The sequence below is a fragment of the Ruditapes philippinarum genome, unplaced genomic scaffold, assembly GCF_026571515.1.
Source record: "Ruditapes philippinarum isolate M1 unplaced genomic scaffold, ASM2657151v2 ctg7662_1_1_1_1, whole genome shotgun sequence".
In the NCBI taxonomy this organism is placed as follows: domain Eukaryota; kingdom Metazoa; phylum Mollusca; class Bivalvia; order Venerida; family Veneridae; genus Ruditapes; species Ruditapes philippinarum.
This window is the reverse complement of record NW_026863894.1, coordinates 1-19,976: the sequence shown is the minus strand read 5'-3', so window position 1 is coordinate 19,976 and position 19,976 is coordinate 1. Positions and strand designations below refer to the sequence as shown.

Below are 19,976 nucleotides of genomic sequence, written 5' to 3'. Positions count from 1 at the left end.
AACAATATTCAAGAAAAATTTGTTTTGTATTCATCAGATTTTTCAAACAAAACAGCGAAAGAAGTCCCTTAAAATAAATATGAGTTTTGACTCCGCCCACTTTCATATTTATATTTCATATTTATTTTTAAAAAATATGAAATATATTTGACTAATATAGCACCATATTTCATGGGTAAAATTAAATAAAGTAACATATTTAATGAGATTTTGATGAAAACTATTATAATCTTACCTGACTTAACAACAGAAAAGGTTTCTCATGAACTGAAAGACATAAAACAAACACATTAAATCATTGTAATAATTTGTAGTAACTATTAAAGTAACAATTAAATAAAGTTCCATATAATTTATACATACAAATGATACATAATTTAATGAAAACTGTAAATGATACATAATGAAAACTGTGCAAAACAGGAACGATCAGTGATCACACGTGTTGCCTCATGAGAGCCATAACTCTTATAAGTTATTTTCTTTTGTTTCATAGAGGGCCAATGGCCCCTTACTCTATTGTTACGGAATGAACTCTATAGTTCTCTTTTGTTCTGTTTACAGTTAGATGGCCCACTATCCCTATTAGGTAGTGCGGACATACAGACAACAGAGAAGTGATCCTTTATGTCGCCACTACACCTTAGAGGCAACACACAAAAAAAATCATTTCTCAATATTGACAAAGTAGTATAGTAGTATCATATTTGATTTAGGGTGTCCATGGCCAAGTGGTTAAGGTTGTTGACTTCAAACCACTTGCCCCTCACTGCTGTGGGTTAGAATCCTGACAGGAGGACTTTGGATTCTTTCATGTGAGGAAGCTATCCATCTAGCTTACGGAATGTCGGTGGATCTACTCAGTTGTCTGTCCGTGCCTGAAATAATGCACAGAGGGGCACCTGATGTCTTCCTCCACCAGTAAAACTGGAACGTCGCCATATGACCTATGCTGTGATGGTGTGATGTAAAAACCAAATCAAACAAACAAACAAATCATACTTGTTTCTAATGTTTTTGTCTCTGTGTTGGATGTGGCAGGTTGTTCCGGCTCAGTAACAGAGGATGTGAGTGGAAATGTTTGCATCTCCTCTGCCTTGCTGGGCCCACCGGTTCCCAACATTGTTGCTAAGGTAGCTGTTGCTAAGGGAGATACGGTCTCCATGGAATCACTGGTACCAGATGTGCCAGAATACATACTTGACTATGAAATGATATCGTGAACAGAAATAAAAATAACCTTACAGCAAATATGTCAAAAATATACCTCAAAGCAATGGTTTGAACAAATGTAAGGGCATGTGACCTTTCACAAGTTGGTTAGGCCTCACTATTGCATTTGACAGTAAACTCTGAAAAGTTCATAGTGATAAAAAGTTTTGCATTATCATATCTATATGGAATTACTCATCTTTCAAAATTGTATAAAGTTCAAAATATAAATTCTTTCAAAACTGTACAAAATTGAAAATATAAATTGTGTATGTTGCAATACAACACAATATTAAAATATAGCAATTTTTGTGTTAGATGTCTTAAAAATATCTGCTTCTTCAAAGTATATGTACCCTTATCCTGCTTACTGTGAATGAATTTACCTATGCAACGATCAACTAGCATGCTTATATGCCATCTAATCATGGTCTGCACTGTTTGCTAGTCAGTCAGTACTTCTTTTGAAATTTCCACTTAATATGATGGATATCTTTGTCAAGATTTAAAAAATGGACAAGTCCATTAAAGGAATTTAGCAGATTAAGTGTTGATTTTATACATCAATGCAAAGATTCCACTTGAATTTGGATCCTCTATTAATAAATTGAAGTTTGTGACCACAGAAGTTTGTAGAACCATGCAAAAAGACTTTTACAGCTTACTATACATATATAGAGGGGCGATAACTTGTATCACAAATAATACCTTTGTTTCTAGAACACTCTTGCTTACAGTTCTTCTAGTCCCCCTCGGTGAATATTTCGATGTCAACGTATCCACACCAGATTCAGATAATGACCGGTTATATCCGGTACTGATGTCTTGTTTTACTTCTGGTGGCTTCTGTAAAACATTTGAGCATATGTTAATTCCTGAATACATACAATGTAAGTTTTTCAGAGTAACACATGTCACAGTATGAACTGTTCACTAATCAAGGGAGAAAAGTAGTAAGTGGCCTGATAACTCAGTCAGTAGAACCACAGTACAGTATTCCGAAGGCTCTGTGTTCGAGTCTTAGTCAAGCTGCACATTTTTCTGTCAATTTACCATAATCTGCTGACATCAAGTGCTGGAGTTGCTGATATACTGTACATATATTTTGAAATTGCTTGTTCTACAGTCAAACTTGTATTAAGCGACCCGCAAGGGAAACACCCAAAACGGTCGCTTAATGAAACGGTCTCTTAAGACAAAGCATGACATAAAAGTAAAAATTTACAAATGACATCTTTCTTATGCGGTGGGAATCTTAAACAACTTCATTTTCATATAAGTGTTGAATAATTAGCACGCTCGATAATCTAAATGGATGCCAATGTAAAAAATAACTTTGTTATTTATTGACAAAACAGTTGTGATCCATTTCGTACATGTTTGACATTTTTTCCCGAATTGTTTAACTTCTCCGTTGTTTTTCCTTGTCTCCAACACGAAAACCCTACTAGTGAAGACGTTTTTTCTGTTGTGCATTTTTCATTCGAAATAAACAAACTACATTTAATTTAATTGCTGATCAAGTTCAAGGTCAATTCAATGCAGTCTAAATGTCAACAAGCGGAGTGTATACACCACATCAGTAGGGGCGGAGCGTTGCATTGTTTAATAGATATTTTTGGATAATACACGTCACGCGTATACTTAACTTCATTTGCTTACGCTTGAACAGTTTGGGAAATAGAGTTTTTCACACATTCATTTGTTGTGTTTTGATTGTTGACACTTATGACATAACGAGGCGGCGTTCTCTAAAAACACAATTACTTGACAGGTAAAAGTGGTCGTTTAATGAAAAGATTGCTCTCAATTAGGTGACTTATTAGCGGTCGCTGGTTGCGTTGAGCAAAATTCGCTTAATACATTAAAAATATAGAGTGAAAATGATCGGGGGGAATATAAAGTGGTCGTTTAAGACAAAAGTCGCTTAATACACGTGGTCGCATGGGCAAGTTAGACTGTATTTACAAATTTGCCTTTATTAGTCCAACTAATTGTAATGTTATATGCGTTGTGATACATGTATTCTGCTATTTTGTGTATGGGCAATATCTCCCACTAGACATAGAAGTCAGATACTGACCCAGAAATAAATATCTTAGGTTCTAGCTTTGGCATGTCACAATCATGATAAAATCATAAGATACCTTTTCTTCTTTCACCTTTGTGCTCGCTTCAAAGAGTTCCTTCCTCTTCTGTTTTGCATCTTCAATCTTCTTCATCTTCTGATTGGCTGGTGACATTTCTACTGTATTGTGATTGGCTGAAGTATCTGTCACATGACTAACTGCTCCTGGTTCCAGGCTCTGTACCTTATTTCCTTTCACTGGTGGTTTCCTTTGCCTTGTGATAACTGGCAAGAGCTTAGTTCCTTTGCTAGATTTAGAATCTTTGTTACCCATCATGGACATTTTGATTGGGTCATCTTTTTTCTTCTGGACTGGTGAAGACTTTTCATTCTTCTTGCCAAGATTGAGTGGGGATGATGTAAAAGGGAACTTCTTCGGGGATTTGGTTGTTGTCTCAGGAATAGCTGTATCTCTTAACAAGAAAAATATAAGAATTAATAATTTCTGTCATATGTTGCAGTTCAGATCATAATATCCATCCCGAGGGAACCTGCCAATGGACAGGTTCCTGAGGAACAGATATTCCAATCCCAACCGCAAACATGTCAGATATTTTTTCTTGCATACTCTACAATATTCCATTACATTTTAAACTCTTTACCTTGATAAACCAATTTTCAATGGAAATTTATGTCATTACACCCGCAACTATTTTCTTACAACAGCGTATAAAATTACAACTTTATTCAAAACGGTAAATTAAGTCATCCTAAGCATGCCAGGTGTATGGCTCGCAACTCATCTGACCCGCAACTCATCTGACCCCCCCCCCCCCCCCCCATACCAGATGAAACTTACGGCATGGGCAAAACTAACAGAAATGCCAGTCTGCTATGCCAGAATAATAATATCTGTTATATGTTACTGTTCTAATGGGAATATCCATTCTGGTGTCAAGTCATCTTAACTACATGTATTTCCTATCATAATATCATGTCACACAAATTCATTTTAAGTGTGCCAAAAGGATGTCTTTTTAAAGCAGTTCATTTATATAATCAAGGCCGTCGTCGATGGTTCCGGCCGGTCCGGTCTTGGCCGAACCAATATTTTGGCCAAAAATGAGTAAAAAAACCCCAAAAAAACACACATCGCTGATTAACAATTTGACACTTAACTGGCCCCTTATGCAATGCGCGGTAATATACAAACATGACGCAAAGAAACAACTGGACACAATTAATTGACCAGGAATATGTAGGGGTCCTACGAAGTCAAGTTCGAGTACTTTTTCGGTGTAATGCTTGCACACAACATCCTAGCATTGACAGACAACTTCAGCAAATCTCCTCAACAAGTTTCATTGTCAGCATCTGAGGGCCAGCGGCTAGCAGGCGGACTCTAGATAGTTTGATAGACATGCGAACAGACAACAGTTTTGATTCTTTATGGATTAAACTTCAAAGTGAGAGTGATCTCGTTGATGTTAACGATGGAAGAGAAAGGCGCCCACACGATTCGAGATGGGGCACGGTGTAGGTTACCACCCCGTTACAGTGCAGGACGTGTTCCGGCCTAGGTACTTTGAGGCAATCGATCTTGCCATCGCCAGTGTTAAAGAGAGATTTGACCAACCGGGATATCGCGTACTTCAAAACTTGGAGAATTTACTTATAAAGGCCGCACAACCTTTGAAGACTGAGTACACTAGAGGACTTGGTTTTGTTTGAGATTTCTGTGGTAACGATATTAACCGAGACATCCAAGATGTGTAGCTTCAGCTGCTACCTTCACATTTTGACAAATCAGAAAATAGCACTGTTACTCTACCTGACATTTTGAAATTTGTGTCAGAACAGTCAGCACTGTTCTCTGAGGTCGTTGTGTTGTTAAAGATTTTGTCAGTAATGCCTGCTACTAATGCTACCAGTGAAAGGACATTCTCGGCGTTCAGAAGAATAAAGACATACCTGAGATCGACAATGTCTCAAGTACATTTGAACAATCTAATGGTGTTACATATTCAGAAGTATAAGACAGATTCAATCAGCTTACTTGTAATTGCCTAGGAGTTCATTACCACCAGAGAACGACGGCGATGTTTTTTTTTGAAAATTTACATAAAATGAGACTCTGTGTTGTGTAAGATTATTGTTAACAAAATACAAGTTACTGCTAAACATAAATTGGTTATTAATTGTTGACTCGTAATTATTCTTCCATCATGTCATCGATTGTTATTTAAGCTTATACCATTGTGTGATTTATGCTAAACAATAATCCACGTACTGTAATATTTCTTTTATTTGTTTATTTTTAATCATCAGATAAAAATGCATCTAAAGAATTATAATAACATCAGTTATTGTTTATTTCTCATTTGCCAAATATCAATTACATATTCATATTTTATGTGCACCTGTCCGTCCGTCATGCGAACCTTAAATTTCACCTTTAAAACTTACGACGCACTTAATTAAATCATTGACATATTACTATAACATGTCCTAGCGGCAGGCTGTAAACTGTGCCATATATACGTGAAAACGCCCCTGAGAGCATCCTAGAATAAAAATTTTTCCGGGGAGCATGCCCCTGTACCCCTCTAGATTCTACCTAAAACCAATCAAATTGGCCGCACCAATCAAAAAATCGTGACGACGGGGCTGAGAATGCGCTTACATAAGATGACATAAGATGTCATACCCCTCTGGCAACTCCTTGCTAGATGAAATTTCCAGCATAGTGGAAACCCCAGTCTGATATGCAAGAATAAACAAAGGTTCCTGACCATCTAATATCTTGGGCATACTTGGATTTAATCAAATGACTGTTAAAAGAGTGGCTCAACACATGACTAGGATGGTTGATTAAACAAATAAAGAAAAAGAATAGTTTATAACTTTTGTTGAAACAAACTTTTATACAAATATCTTTATTCCTTTTTTAATTTTATGTTTTTGGTTTGGGTTTCAGACTTTCAGTCAAACCAATACTGTAAAAACCATCTTGAAACATAACTACTCTACTGGTGGTGGGAACAATTGAATATAACTTACTCTCCGAGAGATGAGAAGTCATATACCAGATCCATGTGACTGCGGTCACTCAAGTAACTTTCTCGATTTGTCATCTTTGATGTCAAGTCTGGTTTCTCCCCTAATGACTTTATCTATAAATGGATTAAAGAACATATCATGTCATGCTGTGCATTCTGAACTTTTTACTTAGCAAAACAATGAAATCGGTTACAGCGGAACTGTTTTAAAAACGGGTCTTATTAAAGTTTCCCCCCTGGTGTGGTTGGTGTGGTGGGGAACAGGTGGGCAGTGTCCAATTTTTGTACAGAGCATATCTCCTACACACATGGAAGTGTTTCAATGAAACTTCATGGCAATGTTCACCACTATGAGAAGCTGTGTTGCGCACATGAACCAGGTCTCTTGGTCAAAGGTCAAGGTCACATTTAGAGTTACAGGCCATTGAAGAACCAAGACTTTTTGTATGCTATACCAGAATTAAAATTAAGATATTATAAACAACATAGGTATAAGTAGTGTCTGCATACACAATTGATAGAGAGAATTGTGAATTTTTTATCCAAATTTTTTCATCATTGATCAATGATGTCAATTACATTCATTTATTTATATTATCTAATCTACATACAAAATGTAATTCCTGAATATTCATATGCATATTTCACAACACCATACACATTTCTTAATTCCATTCATACTATATATCATTTATTTTGAAGTTATACACATGCAGAAGTTTCTATATATCATTATTATTTATTAAATAGTGTCAATATATATGTATACTTAACCTGTGGTACTCAGCCTCCATATACCAGGTATTCAAGTACATGTTTATTACAGAAAGCAATCAAAAGCAGTATAGTATGCAGATTCTTTCCAAAATTTTAATTCCTATTATCCTTCTAACCTCACATCATTACAAGAAAATCTTAGCCATGCAGTTTTAAAAGTTCAATTGTCTATTACTAATAGTGTTGTACTACAACAATCAGAACGTCCCCGGCTATTATCTATAATAACCTCGGAAACAATACAGAGTGAAAGTAGTTTTACCAAGTGGTTTCAGATGTAAACATAAAGAGAGAGTGTAATAACCAATGTATATATTTAACATCAAAAAGAAAAGTACTTGAAACTTGAAACTTGAAACTTTTTATTTAATTAAACGCCTGTTTCTATTTAACAATATTCAACGGCGTTGTACAATACATATAAATATTAAGAATAAAATTGTGAATGCATAAGAATATGTGGATCAACATCAAGTGAAATAAAAGCTTTTACATACAATTCCAATTAACATATTTTTAAAAAATTGCAGAGACCATAAAATGATAAAACTGATTGATATACATGTAGCATGAGATAAGATTATGTACATACATGTAACTTGATTACAAATAGATTAAAAAGAACAAAACATTCATTTACATCGCACATTCATCACACTGTCAGTCATCAGTTATACGTTACTCATGTTTATCTTATTTCAGATTTTAAAATAGTGATTCAAACTTTCTGAAAAAATGTGTTTTAAGATTTCTCTTAAATACATCAATATTCTTAGATTGTTTCAACTCTAATGGCAGCGGATTCCACAATTTTGGACCAATAGTTCCGAAACTTCTGTCACTAAATGTTTTTCTTTTATTGAATGGAATAACGTAGCAGTTCTCAGAGGTTTTAGCTGAACGTAGTCGGGTATTTGGTACTTGTTTGGTTAGGAGTTTAGAAAGGTATTTTGGAGCATGACCGATTGAACAATTGTATACAAAAGTCAAAATTTTATATTCGATTCTAGATTTGATGGGCAGCCAGTGAAGGTCGAACAGTGCTTGCCTTGAACTGTCAAATTTCTTTCGTTGCAGAACTAACTTAGAGCACATGTTTTGAATACGTTGCATTTTTTTTCAATTCAAAATCGGATACACCATAAAGAATGACATTGCAATAATCCAAGTGTGACATTACGAGTGCTATAACTAGTATTTCAGCTGCTTCTTTGGTGAGGTATTTTCGGATACGTTTTATTCTAAGATAGTTTAACATTGCAGTACGGCACTTTCGTTTGACATGTTCCTTGAAATTTAGTGTTTGGTCTAGAAATGCGCCCAAATATCTAATGGACTCCTCGGAGTTGATCTTATCTCCGTTAATACAAATGAATTTTAGGTGACACTTTTCGAGTTGTTGAGAACTTCCAAATGTTATGAATTCTGTTTTCGATGAGTTCATCTTGAGTTTATTAGCGTTCATCCAGTTGTTGATATCAATCGCACCATTTTCTAATTCAGCGATTGCAGAAATTTCACTATTTTCTTCAGTCGGTTTAAAACGTTTGGTTGCAGTATGGTCATCAGCGAATCCATACACCGATAATCCAGATGGAATCACGTCAAACAAGGTTCCCGCATACGTTAGGTAGAGCCAAGGCCCTAAAACAACTACCCTGGGGGACACTGCACTCTAGTTGCCGTGGAGCTGAGACTGCCGAGTTGACACACACGCGACAGCCCCTAGGACGAAGGTATGAATCAAGCCAGCTGAGCACTGAACCGCTCACGCCGTACTGCTTCTGTAGCACGTCGACGAGTATATCATGATCCACAGTGTCGAACGCGGCACTGAGATCAATCGCGATTAGCGCTGTAACTTCTTGTTTTTCCATGGCTGCCAACAGGTCATTAACTAATCGCAGTAGAGCAGATTCACAGGAGTGGTATTTTCTGTAGGCGGATTGATTTGTAGGTAGTAAGTCATACTGATCAGCATGTTTATTTAGTATTTTAAGAGCTGCTTTTTCAATCAATTTTGATAAAAACGATAGATTACTCACAGGTCTATAATTTGAGAATACAAGTTCAAGTCCAATTTTCTTCAAAAGTGGTCTCACGATAGCCTCTTTCCATTTATTTGGAAATATTCCTTGCTGTAGTGATAAGTTTACCAGTTTTGTTATAATTGGGAGTAGTTCTCCAAGGAATAGTTTTAATATTGCTGTCGGTAATATGTCCAATTCACAAGATTTTGTCTGTAGTTCATTTATCAGCTCTTTAACATTATCATTTGAAAATTCATCAAAGGCAAGAAGAGATGGAACGTTTCTAGTATTTGGCTCGAATTTATCAAATGGTTTAAGGTCATCACGTATTTTCTCTATTTTATTCATGAAAAATAAGGCAAAGTGTTCGGAGAGCTCACTATCACTGTACCCAGGTGGCATTGGGTTTTCTGATTTAGTTCCTGTTAACTCAGACACTAACTGGTACAGCTTCTTGGAATCACCCTTTGTATTAGTTACTTTTTCACTTATTACTTTTGTTTTCTCTTTTTCGAGTTCATCATTGTACTGGTTCCGAGACTTTTTGAACGATTCATATTGTTGAGGTTGACGATATTTTCTCCATATTTTTTCAGCTTTCCGAGTCGATGTTTTAAGGGTGAGAATTTCGGGAGTGAACCATGGTTTAGGGGCTCTAATTACTTTTGTTATCTCTTTTTCAGGTGCATGAGTGTCCAGAACGTTCTTTATTTTTTATTTTCAAACTCATTCACGTATAGATTAATATCACTCTGATCTATTGTAATTTCACTGAACTCTTTTCTAACAGATGACTCGTCCATATTTTTTAAAGTTTCTAAATTTGACTGACTTACTGATTATGTTTTCTTTTTGAACATTTATAAACACATTTTATTGCTCGATGATCAGACACATAATCACCAGGTTCACATGCCACAATTTCAACCCCATTGACTGCTTCCGTAATAACAACGTCAAGAGTATTGCCAAAAACTTGTGTGCCAAAGTTAACATGCTGCACCAAACCCATAGCGAATAATGAGTCTTTAAATTCTGATATCACGCTATTTTCTTCATTCAGATGTAAGTTAAAGTCACCCAGTGTTAGAAGATTGGAATATTGAGGCATAATCCCTTCCATGAATTGGAAAAAGTCAGAAATAAATTGTGAATTTGTTGACATGGATGGTGGTCTATAAATACCAATTACATGCATTGTAATGTTTTTGAATACCAGTTGCCAAATACCAAATTCGAAACAATTTGTCACTCCAGATTTCAATTTCCTCATATTCACAACGGTGCGACAGGTCAAAGCAATCCCACCGCCGATTCGGTTCTTTCGATTGGCTACACTAATTTTATAACCGTTTTGATTAAGGTCACTAGTTTCATATTCATGCTGATTTTCGTCCGAATACCAAGTTTCAGTGAGGAGGGCAAAATCAAGTTTCTGTTCTCGTAGTATCTGACCAACACGAACATCCTTGTTTCGAACTGAATGACAATTTACAGTTATGAAAGATACTTTTTCATTGAATCTGTTATTCAGTGTATCGCATTTCTTTTGGATATATGAGATTATGAGAGTTAATCCCATTTTGCTTTGTTAGAGGTTTTGATTGTCCACCCCTCTTTCTTTTCCTTTTTTTCCAGCCGGGGCTATGTCCAATTTATTTATTGTATAGAATACAGATTGATCAGGTTTATAATATCTCCAGTGCTTTGTGACATTTAATCCAATGTTCAATAATTGATCACGGCTGTAGGCAATTTTGTTTGTTGAAATATTTTTGGTTTGTAAAATGTCTACTCCATTATGATGTAAAAATTGTCCAAAATATTCAGTTGAAGTATGAGTAGCCCATTCAATCAATGACACAGCCAATAAATAAACACAAACAAAGATGCAAACCGCATTCATTATCACATATGCACACTTTCAGTCAAATCCAAATAGAAATAAACTAGCAATTAAATATAATCCAAGAGCACAAAATAACACGTCTGCTTCATACAGCGACATATGCAAAAAAGTAAGTCTGTTTCGGTACAATTATGATTGAAAATATAAATTTAAATAGATTTAAATATGCCCACAGATGTACAATTTGAAACAAATCCGACTTACTGTCAACAGGTTGACATTTTGTACTTTCAGTTTCTTCAACCATAATGCATATGTAATAGATATACAAACAAGAGCTGTCCGTAAGACAGCGCGCTCGACTTTTTTATTGCTTGCCAATAAAAAAAGTTTTTGCAGTAAAAGGCAATACAAGAATCTCTGTATTTTTAAAGTGAACAATGGCCATGAGCATTAAGATATTTAGTGAAGAATTATTTTATTATGACATAATTTATGGTAAAGTGAACAAGTGGATAGGAATGAATTTTTTTAGATTTTTTAAGTTTTTTAGTGCTTGCCTATAATACAAAACATTGACAGTTAAGGGCCATAATTCAAATAAAATCTTTGACAGAATTACCTTCTCCTGGACATGTTTGGGAATCATGATTGTAAACAAGTATTCCAACTTTCAAATTAATATCTCAAACAGTTCAGTCAAAAAGTGGACTGGTACTAAAAACTTAACCAAGATTCTAAGTCGATAAAAGGCCTTAATTTTTAAAACAAATCCTTGACAGAGTTACCTTCTCTTGCGTACAGATGGGGGTAATGATGTGAAATAGCATTAAAAGTTTCAAAGCAATATCTCAAAGGGTTAAGGCAATAAGTGGATTTTACCCATATTCAATGTATTTTCTAAGTCAAAAAGGGGCATAATTCTGTCAAAAACCTTGACAGAGTTATGTCCTCTTGTCTGTTGATGAAGGTCGTGATGGTAAACAAGTATGGTCAGTTTCAAAGCAATACCTCCAATGGTTTTGAAATAAAGTGAGGTGGTACAAAAAACTTAACCAAGCTCAATACACTTTCTAAGTCAAAAAAGGGCCATAATTCTGTCAAAAACCTTGACAGAGTTATGTACTCTTGTCTGTAGATGGAGGTTATGATGGTGAACAAGTATGGTAAGTTTCAAAGCCATACTTGTAATACTTCTGAAATAAAGTGGGGTGGTACGAAAAACTTAACCAAGGTGTGACGCCAACGCCGACGCCGGGGCGAGTAGGATAGCTCCCCTTTTCATAGAAAAGTCGAGCTAATAATGTATTGTTTGCTTTTGTATCTATGAATTCACTTATTTAAGGTTGGCATTTACTTGATATATTGGAAATAAACTTGTCAAAAACTCCCAGCATTAAATCATTATTTATTTACATGTCTAGTTTTCCTTAGTGTAGGTAAGACCGGACTACCGTATCCGTTCTGTGTATTCATACTATTGTGTGTGAGGTCTTTATCCCAAGACTGATGGGAAAGTGCCGAAAAGTTACGATTGGTACTATAATTGTTTACCTGTACTTTCAGTTTGTCATTTTCATCCTGCAGGTCTCTAATCTGTCTATATTCAGCTTCAAAACTAAGCAATACTGGACCTGGTGCAATACTGTTAAGGAAACCTAAACATTCCCCGTTTCATATCAAATAAAATAGAGCTTTACATCTACTATTACTTTATGTATTAAGTTGTGACATACAATTTCACATTTTAACTCTGCTAAATTCTGACTAGTCAGGCTTTATATTTGAAAATTTTCATTGTTGATCTCTAACCTACTGGCAGTAACAGATCCTACACCAGAAACCAGTGCAGACTGCAGACCAACATTTGTTGCACATCTATGCCTTCTGATCATGGTCTGCACTTTTCAGTCAGTACCTATTTTGCAATTTTCCCGATAAAATGATGAATGGCTTTACCATGAAATGAAAGATGGACATGTCCGTTTAAAATATTTAGGATGGTAAGGGCTAAAAGGTTTCAATGTCAACTGCAAACAGAAAAGGGTACATATTACTTGTATGCAGGCTGCCCTGGATCTAAACATAGTAGACATAATAAATTATGCCTGTCCTTAATATGACTAGAACTCAACATGTAAATACCATTATATATTACACAATTACACATTCAATTTTAATAATGCTTAAATAAAGTCTTAGACATTTAAAGTTTGAAATATAATGCTGCTGAATACCTAACTCAATTTGAAATGATTTGCATTAACAAAAAACTTTAAAAGGATATGCATAGCTTGCAGAATCACACTTAGAAAGTTGTGAAGTGAAAGGAAGAATGTCTCCTGCCATTGCACTGTAAAATACATTGTAAAATGACTGTTCTCCCGTGGATTCCTTACAAATGGAAAAGCTGAAATTACAAATAAATCTTGGTTACATGCTAGCCATATCGAAAGTTTACTTTGCATTTTAAAAGAGATGTAGCTAATGCTCTAAAAATAAAAACATCAGACAACTATACAAGTCTACAGAGCTGGTTAATAATACAAATATATATCGAACCCTGCAAAAAACCTTACAAATTGAAATTTAAAAAAATGTAGCAACTAGGGAGATTTGAAACTCATCTTACCAAACCATTCCTTAAATTCCACCTGTGATTGTAAAATTTCTGTCATCCTATCGAAGAACTCTAGTATTTTATCCTGTTTGTTGTTTTGCGACGCATTTACAAGGTAGTATTTTAGTAATCCCACCTCCAACTTCCGTACACTGCTCATATACCTCTGCTCTAGGCGAGCAAATAATCGGCTGTTTAGGAAGTTCCAATAATCCCTCAGGTTTGGCAAGTCATAACTTGAGACATAATTCTGTAGCTGCTCCACTATCTTATCTACCTGAATTTAGAAGAAAGTTACATGAATACAGGATATTGAATGAGTGTAAATTCAATACTAAATTTATTGAACAAGTTGATTAAAGTTATATTATGCGAGCATAATATTATTTTATTTGACGAGTTCAATGAATTCAGTATTGAAATTACACAAATATAATATTCTATTTATCACATATTTAAAATAAAGAGTGCTTAAAGTGCTCAATGGCGCTTCTAAAAATTTAGCGTGTCTTTACACTATGTTATTATAACACAAACGACATCTCGTCAAAATATATGCACAGCCGTTTGGATGAGATTTACCAACTACTATGGAATAAACCTTCTAAATTGGCCTGTATCTAGTGAAACGTTATAGTATAAAATTTAGTACTGTTACACCTATTATTCAGTCTATGTTAATTAAATATCATCAAAACTTTCATTAAGTTTGAATTTTCACACCACTTGACAGCACTTTTGAGGTTGTAAAGGAGTGACTTCATCAGGTATTTGATTGGTCAAAAGCAACAAAACTTTTACAGTGACCAATGAAAATGAGATTCAAGACAGTAAACAGAATAAAAGATTTAGCACTTGAGACCTGGGAGCCACTGAGCAGATATTACAAAATCCAAATATATAGAAGCAGCAAATGCACCTTTCAATAAAGTAACAAACTGTGACAAAAAATTGACATGACACACAGTGTTGCATCTGCGAGTGCGATTTGCCCAGTTTTTATGCAGATCGCGCATTTTAATGAAGACAATGCGCCAAGTCGCGCATCTGACGATCTTTTCAACTTAATTCAGTTTATCTACATCTTATCTTGAACGCTTCAGCCATGTTTGTTTTCACTCGTGGTTATGACTAAAATACATACTAAATCGTGTGTAGCAGCTGACTGGGTCATCTCGTGCGTGTTTTGTAGCATTCGTCAATACTTTATTTTTTCTACTTCTGTTTTTGAGCGGACGATAGCTGTCAAAAATGCCTGAACGTAAAATAAATGAATTCTTTTTGGTACGTCATATTGTAAGGTAAATGTATGTCCCCCACATTTTTTTTCAAATCCCCCAAATTTTTCAGTTGAGTGGGGGACAATCCCCCATAATTTTGAAATTCTAGATGCAACACTGGACACATCAATGTTCTATCCATTCAATATTCTGTTGGGTCAGTCCTTTGGTATGTCAATCTTTCAACTTGTACATATCATGGACCTTGTTCAAGATCTGTAATTACATGGATACTGCTTGGGGACCACCAAAACTGGACAACCACCAAACCTGGACAGCCCTGAAAATGCTTAATTTATTTTTTTTATTCAGTGATTGTCAGTCACTTTTTTATCAACAATAAATGCAAAAATAAATAAATAAATTTATTTCAACCACCGTAAATGGTAATATTTTAATGGCTATTTCAAGAATGTTGATGTTGAAATTTGGGGGTCAAGAAAATGATGCTTGACCTCATATTCCAGCTATAATCATTTGCAGAGTAAACAATAGAATTTCCAAAACTTCTACAACTATTTGTTGCTGAAATATTGTCTATCATGTTAAAAATTAAAAATCAAAACACCCAAGCTTTTATCTGAATTAAATCACGTCATGTACATAAATGTCCGGACACATGGTAGATCTACTGTAGTGTACTGTGTAGACAATTGAGGTAATTTTGATACCCTCCTTGTCGAGCCTCAGATATAAGTCTCAATACAATCAGAAATAAACAAACTAGTTTGTTAGTTAGGAGAAGAACCTAGCTAAACCTTGTCAACTGTTTTGGTCTCTAGGTTAAAATTTATGAAATCTGCACAGAAAAATGTTCAAAAAGTGTCCGGTTGATGGTCCCCGACCAGTACTGTCTGTCGATCTTTCATTCTTTGTAACATTTTTGGTTATTGTTTTAAATATTAAATTATTCTAAGAGATATGTTTTTAAGTTAACTTTCAACACCTGATAGTGTAAAAGCACCTTGTGTTGTGTTAATATTTTAAGTTTTAAAAAAAAAAAGAATGCGGAAGGAAAACATTTAGTGGTGTTCAACTTATAAATATATCCGAAAGCTACAAGAAACAGTGTTTCCTTAAAAAAAGCATTGCAAATTTTCTCTTACCCTGAATCCTTTTTCCTTTTCATTTCTCAATTCAATCTCAAGTGTTTTGAGAGTAGTCGACAAGCCTCTATATATTAAATAATCTTTTACAAATTCGTCTACCCTCCCAACAGCAGTCGCCATTTTGAACAGGAATTCAAGAGCCTAAAATCGACACTGTACTGTACTGTATAGCGGTAGACAGACGTTTCACTATTGAGACGGTCCACACCAAGACGGTTCACACCAAGACGTTTCACTCCCAAATGGGAGTGAAACGTCTTGAAGACATTTCACTCCCATTTTATACCAAAATTATTTTGATACTTGTGATATACTACAATAGACCTTAATTTTACTAAAAAATGAAAGTTTATATGTCATAATTGTTAAAGTTTTATTTTTTTTATTTTTTACTTGATTAGAGAGATCTTTGATCTGATATCTTTTCAGATATTTAGGGAAGGATATCATATATGACCGGATATAATTGTATGAAAGTTGCAGTTCTCTAAAGATGTTAATGATAATAATTTATAAGTGAATTTCTTTGCATTAAGTATATTTTTATATCAATAAGTAAAAAAAAAATATGTACATAATCTTACATAATATATTAAATATGATTATCTGATTAAATATTATTTTATTTTTGTTATAATTTATAACCAAAACTTATGGAGGAGTTTCTGTTTCCATGACTTTGGTTTTAATTTGCTGAACATTGCTAAAAATATTTCAATGGTCCAATAAACAACTAATTAATAACTGTTGATGCTAAAGTGCAATGTTTATACAACTAATTTAATAGTGATGTCAAACTGTTGATTGATGGTCTCAGTGTTTATACAACTAATTAGGTGATGAGATTACTGTTAACACCACAATTAACTAAGTTTGTTTAATGGCTACTGTTCAATAAATTGATATTAAAGAAATAATTTAAAAGAATAATTAATTTTATGCACATTTTCTGCATTTCATTGATAAATATATTTACAAAAAAACTAATAAATATATTTTATATATTGATTTATTTAATTACTGTACTGGTAGTGGTTTCAATATTCAAACTGGTACTTTACCATGTGTCTTTGTTGTTCATGAACATTTTCATTTTGTTATTCTATTATCTTTCTTGACTTATTATATATAGAATTTTCTCATGATGATACTCTTATAATAAAAACAAAATTTCAGACAGTTGTCTTTCATGGGGTATAATGATAATTTTCTAATAATTCATCATGATTATGTCCTCATTGAAACCAACATTTTTACTCCTAATAATTATTTAACGGGAATTCTTCAAAACACTGTTTAAACGGAACAAAATTCACTTTTCTGAGCTGATACTATACTGTATAGATCATAATTATTTACACATTCTGTTATATTTCAGAAAAAATATACTTTTATAATCATTCTTCAAATTCATAAATTCTTCTTAACAATACTTAGATGACAATACTCTCAAATTCAACAAAATGAATCATTAAATTGAATTTCCCCTTCATAATGAAAATAAATTTTCTTAATAAAAACATCTAAAGAATGGGAGTGAAACGTCCATACAATTGACAAAATGGGAGTGAAACGTCTAGGTGTGAACCGTCTTGGGAGTGAAACGTCTCAATAGTGAAATGTCTTGGGAGTGAAACGTCTGACATTCCTGTATAGCTACTGTAGAGACTTAACATAATTTACAGTATCTTATTTATGTCTCTGATAGAGCAAATTACACAATATCGTCACCAACAACCGTCCACAGTATACAAAATTGAGTTGTCGATTTTTTTTGAAAAAAAAAAAGAATAGGCTACTGTAAATAAACATTTTAGAAGAGGTATGAATAGGCAAATTCCTAGGTAGTTAACCATTAAGCTCATATATACGCAAAACAACTCACTTTCGACCCCCCCCCCCATTCTTTAAGGCATCAAATAGTGGGAAAATGTCCTATTTGGTCCCCAAACACATGTTTACATTTGAGAAATGTTGCTAAAAAAAGTGAGCACTTTTTCAGCGCCGCCCCTATCCAAAAGGTACATCAGGGGGTGACATGTACATCCGTTTGGGGGGTTTGAAAGGGGGCGGTAGTCCCCTTCATCGCCAAGGAAATTTTTGACTTGTGAGATGCTAAAAATGATCCCAGGTCGATCATAAGGTAACGCGTAACCAACACTAAAAAGCCTTTGACTCTATATCTCAATCCCTTGAGAAGTTGCAGCACTTTGAAATAAATTTTGATGGAAAAAATCAAGGCAAAATAGTGATTTTTGACAATTTTGAGATGTCCCCTCGTTGCCATGGTAACAGGAAATTTAAGACTGAGCATGTCGTTACAAAGGCAATGGTCAAGTCATGTGCCAAGTTTGATTAGTATTGAAGCATTTTTCATAGTTTCATAGCAGTTTGAACTTGTAACCGGAGGCTTTTCAATGAAAACGGCCATTTTTCACATTATGCTCATGAGGGAAAGGGTTAAGTTATCACTTGTGTTTTCTAAACTTAAAACTTGTAGCAAGTAAAACTTGTTAACCAGATAACAAAATACAGTAAAATAATACATTTTTCTGAAAACTAAATACATTTGTCTTTGGCTGCATGTAAAAACCACAGGAACTTGAAATTCTATCAAATAACCAATATTAATTATAATATCCAAATATACCCCCTATATACTATAAAAAACACTATAAGTATATAGGGGGTATATTTTGCATATAATCATTAATAGTGATAGAATTTCAAGTTCCTGTGGTAAAAACATTTATGTACAGTTCCCATCTAAATAAATGATGCATCATTTTTTTTAACTGAACTACAAAAATATTCTTATTAACTTTTGTTACCTAACAATGTATATGACGAAAAACTGACTCAGTATGTATGTTTTGCTACGTTAAAGGCATAGAAAACTACCAATATTTTAACATGTACTAACAGATGAAATGTTTGGTATACTATAAAAGTACCAAATAATACAAATTTATATACATGTACATCCATCCATTAAGTTTAACTAGCTACAACATGCCTATTTTATAGTCAGTGGAGAATATAGGAGCTGCTTGTCTCTGTTATCTTCATCTTTGATTTAAAAAAATTCATTTTGCATCCTGATCATCCTGATAATTTTATGGTGCCTGATAATTTTATGGTGTTAATTTATAACTTTCTCTCACATTACTTACTTAAATCAGGTACGTATATTAATATACGTACCTGCTTAAATTTAGAGGTGTACAATTTCTGCATATATATTTACTAACGGGATGGATTGGCAGTTGTGCAGGTGTAAAGTGGTTCTTAATGATTTATATATATTTTTGTACGTTTTTTATCTACCCTATAATGTTCATTATCGCTTTATACAGCTATATTTGGGTTCCAGTCGGCAGTCGCCGTTTCTACAATAAGGCTAGTGAAGTAAGAGAGGAGTTGTTAAAGGGACACCACTTCAAGTATTTTGTGATAAAAATTAGAACGAAGATGTCGGGGTCAGTTCGCCTTGCTTTAATACAGTTAGCTGTTTCTGCTTCGAAATCAGACAATCTCGCACGTGCAGCTCGTTTAATCAAAGAAGCTGCTTCAAAAGGAGCCAATATTGTTGCTTTACCGGAGTGCTTTAATTCCCCTTATGGGACTAGCTATTTCCCGGAATATGCGGAACCTATTCCGGGACCGTCAACGGAGACACTCGTTCGGGCGGCTAGGGAGAATAATATCTACCTAATTGGTGGATCGATCCCAGAAAATGACGGCGGGAAAATATATAACACGTGCACCGTATATGATCCAAAAGGAGACTTGATTGCAAAACACAGGAAAGTACATTTGTTCGACATTGAAATACCTGGGAAAATTAAATTTAAAGAATCGGAAACGCTAAGCCCTGGGAATAATTTCAGCTTCTTTGACACTCCGTTATGTCGAATTGGAATTGGAATTTGTTACGATATCAGTTTTTGCAGAGATGGCTCAAATTTTCCT

General features: G+C 34.4%; 2 protein-coding genes across 2 annotated transcripts in view; one reads left to right on the top strand and one right to left on the bottom strand.

Moving 5' to 3' along the window:
• The window catches only part of LOC132723675 (WD repeat-containing protein 91-like), a 31,624-nt gene extending 15,484 nt beyond the window's left edge, over nucleotides 1–16,140 (bottom strand). Inside the window, exons 1-9 of the mRNA XM_060708441.1 lie at nucleotides 16,002–16,140; nucleotides 13,628–13,892; nucleotides 13,284–13,405; nucleotides 12,550–12,633; nucleotides 6,341–6,453; nucleotides 3,360–3,753; nucleotides 1,921–2,058; nucleotides 1,003–1,204; nucleotides 236–267 (exon numbers count right to left, since the gene is read on the bottom strand). Coding sequence (XP_060564424.1) covers nucleotides 236–267; nucleotides 1,003–1,204; nucleotides 1,921–2,058; nucleotides 3,360–3,753; nucleotides 6,341–6,453; nucleotides 12,550–12,633; nucleotides 13,284–13,405; nucleotides 13,628–13,892; nucleotides 16,002–16,124 — 1,473 coding nt within the window. The 5' untranslated portion in view covers nucleotides 16,125–16,140. The remainder of the gene's footprint in view (nucleotides 1–235; nucleotides 268–1,002; nucleotides 1,205–1,920; nucleotides 2,059–3,359; nucleotides 3,754–6,340; nucleotides 6,454–12,549; nucleotides 12,634–13,283; nucleotides 13,406–13,627; nucleotides 13,893–16,001) is intronic.
• Nucleotides 16,141–19,393: 3,253 nt separating this feature from the next.
• On the top strand, nucleotides 19,394–19,948 carry LOC132723676 (omega-amidase NIT2-like; the record flags this gene model as incomplete). Its single annotated transcript, XM_060708442.1, is given in 1 exon segment — nucleotides 19,394–19,948. A coding segment is annotated over 1 exon segment (473 nt), but the record flags the coding sequence as incomplete, so codon positions are not given.
• Between the last annotated feature and the right edge of the window lie 28 nt (nucleotides 19,949–19,976).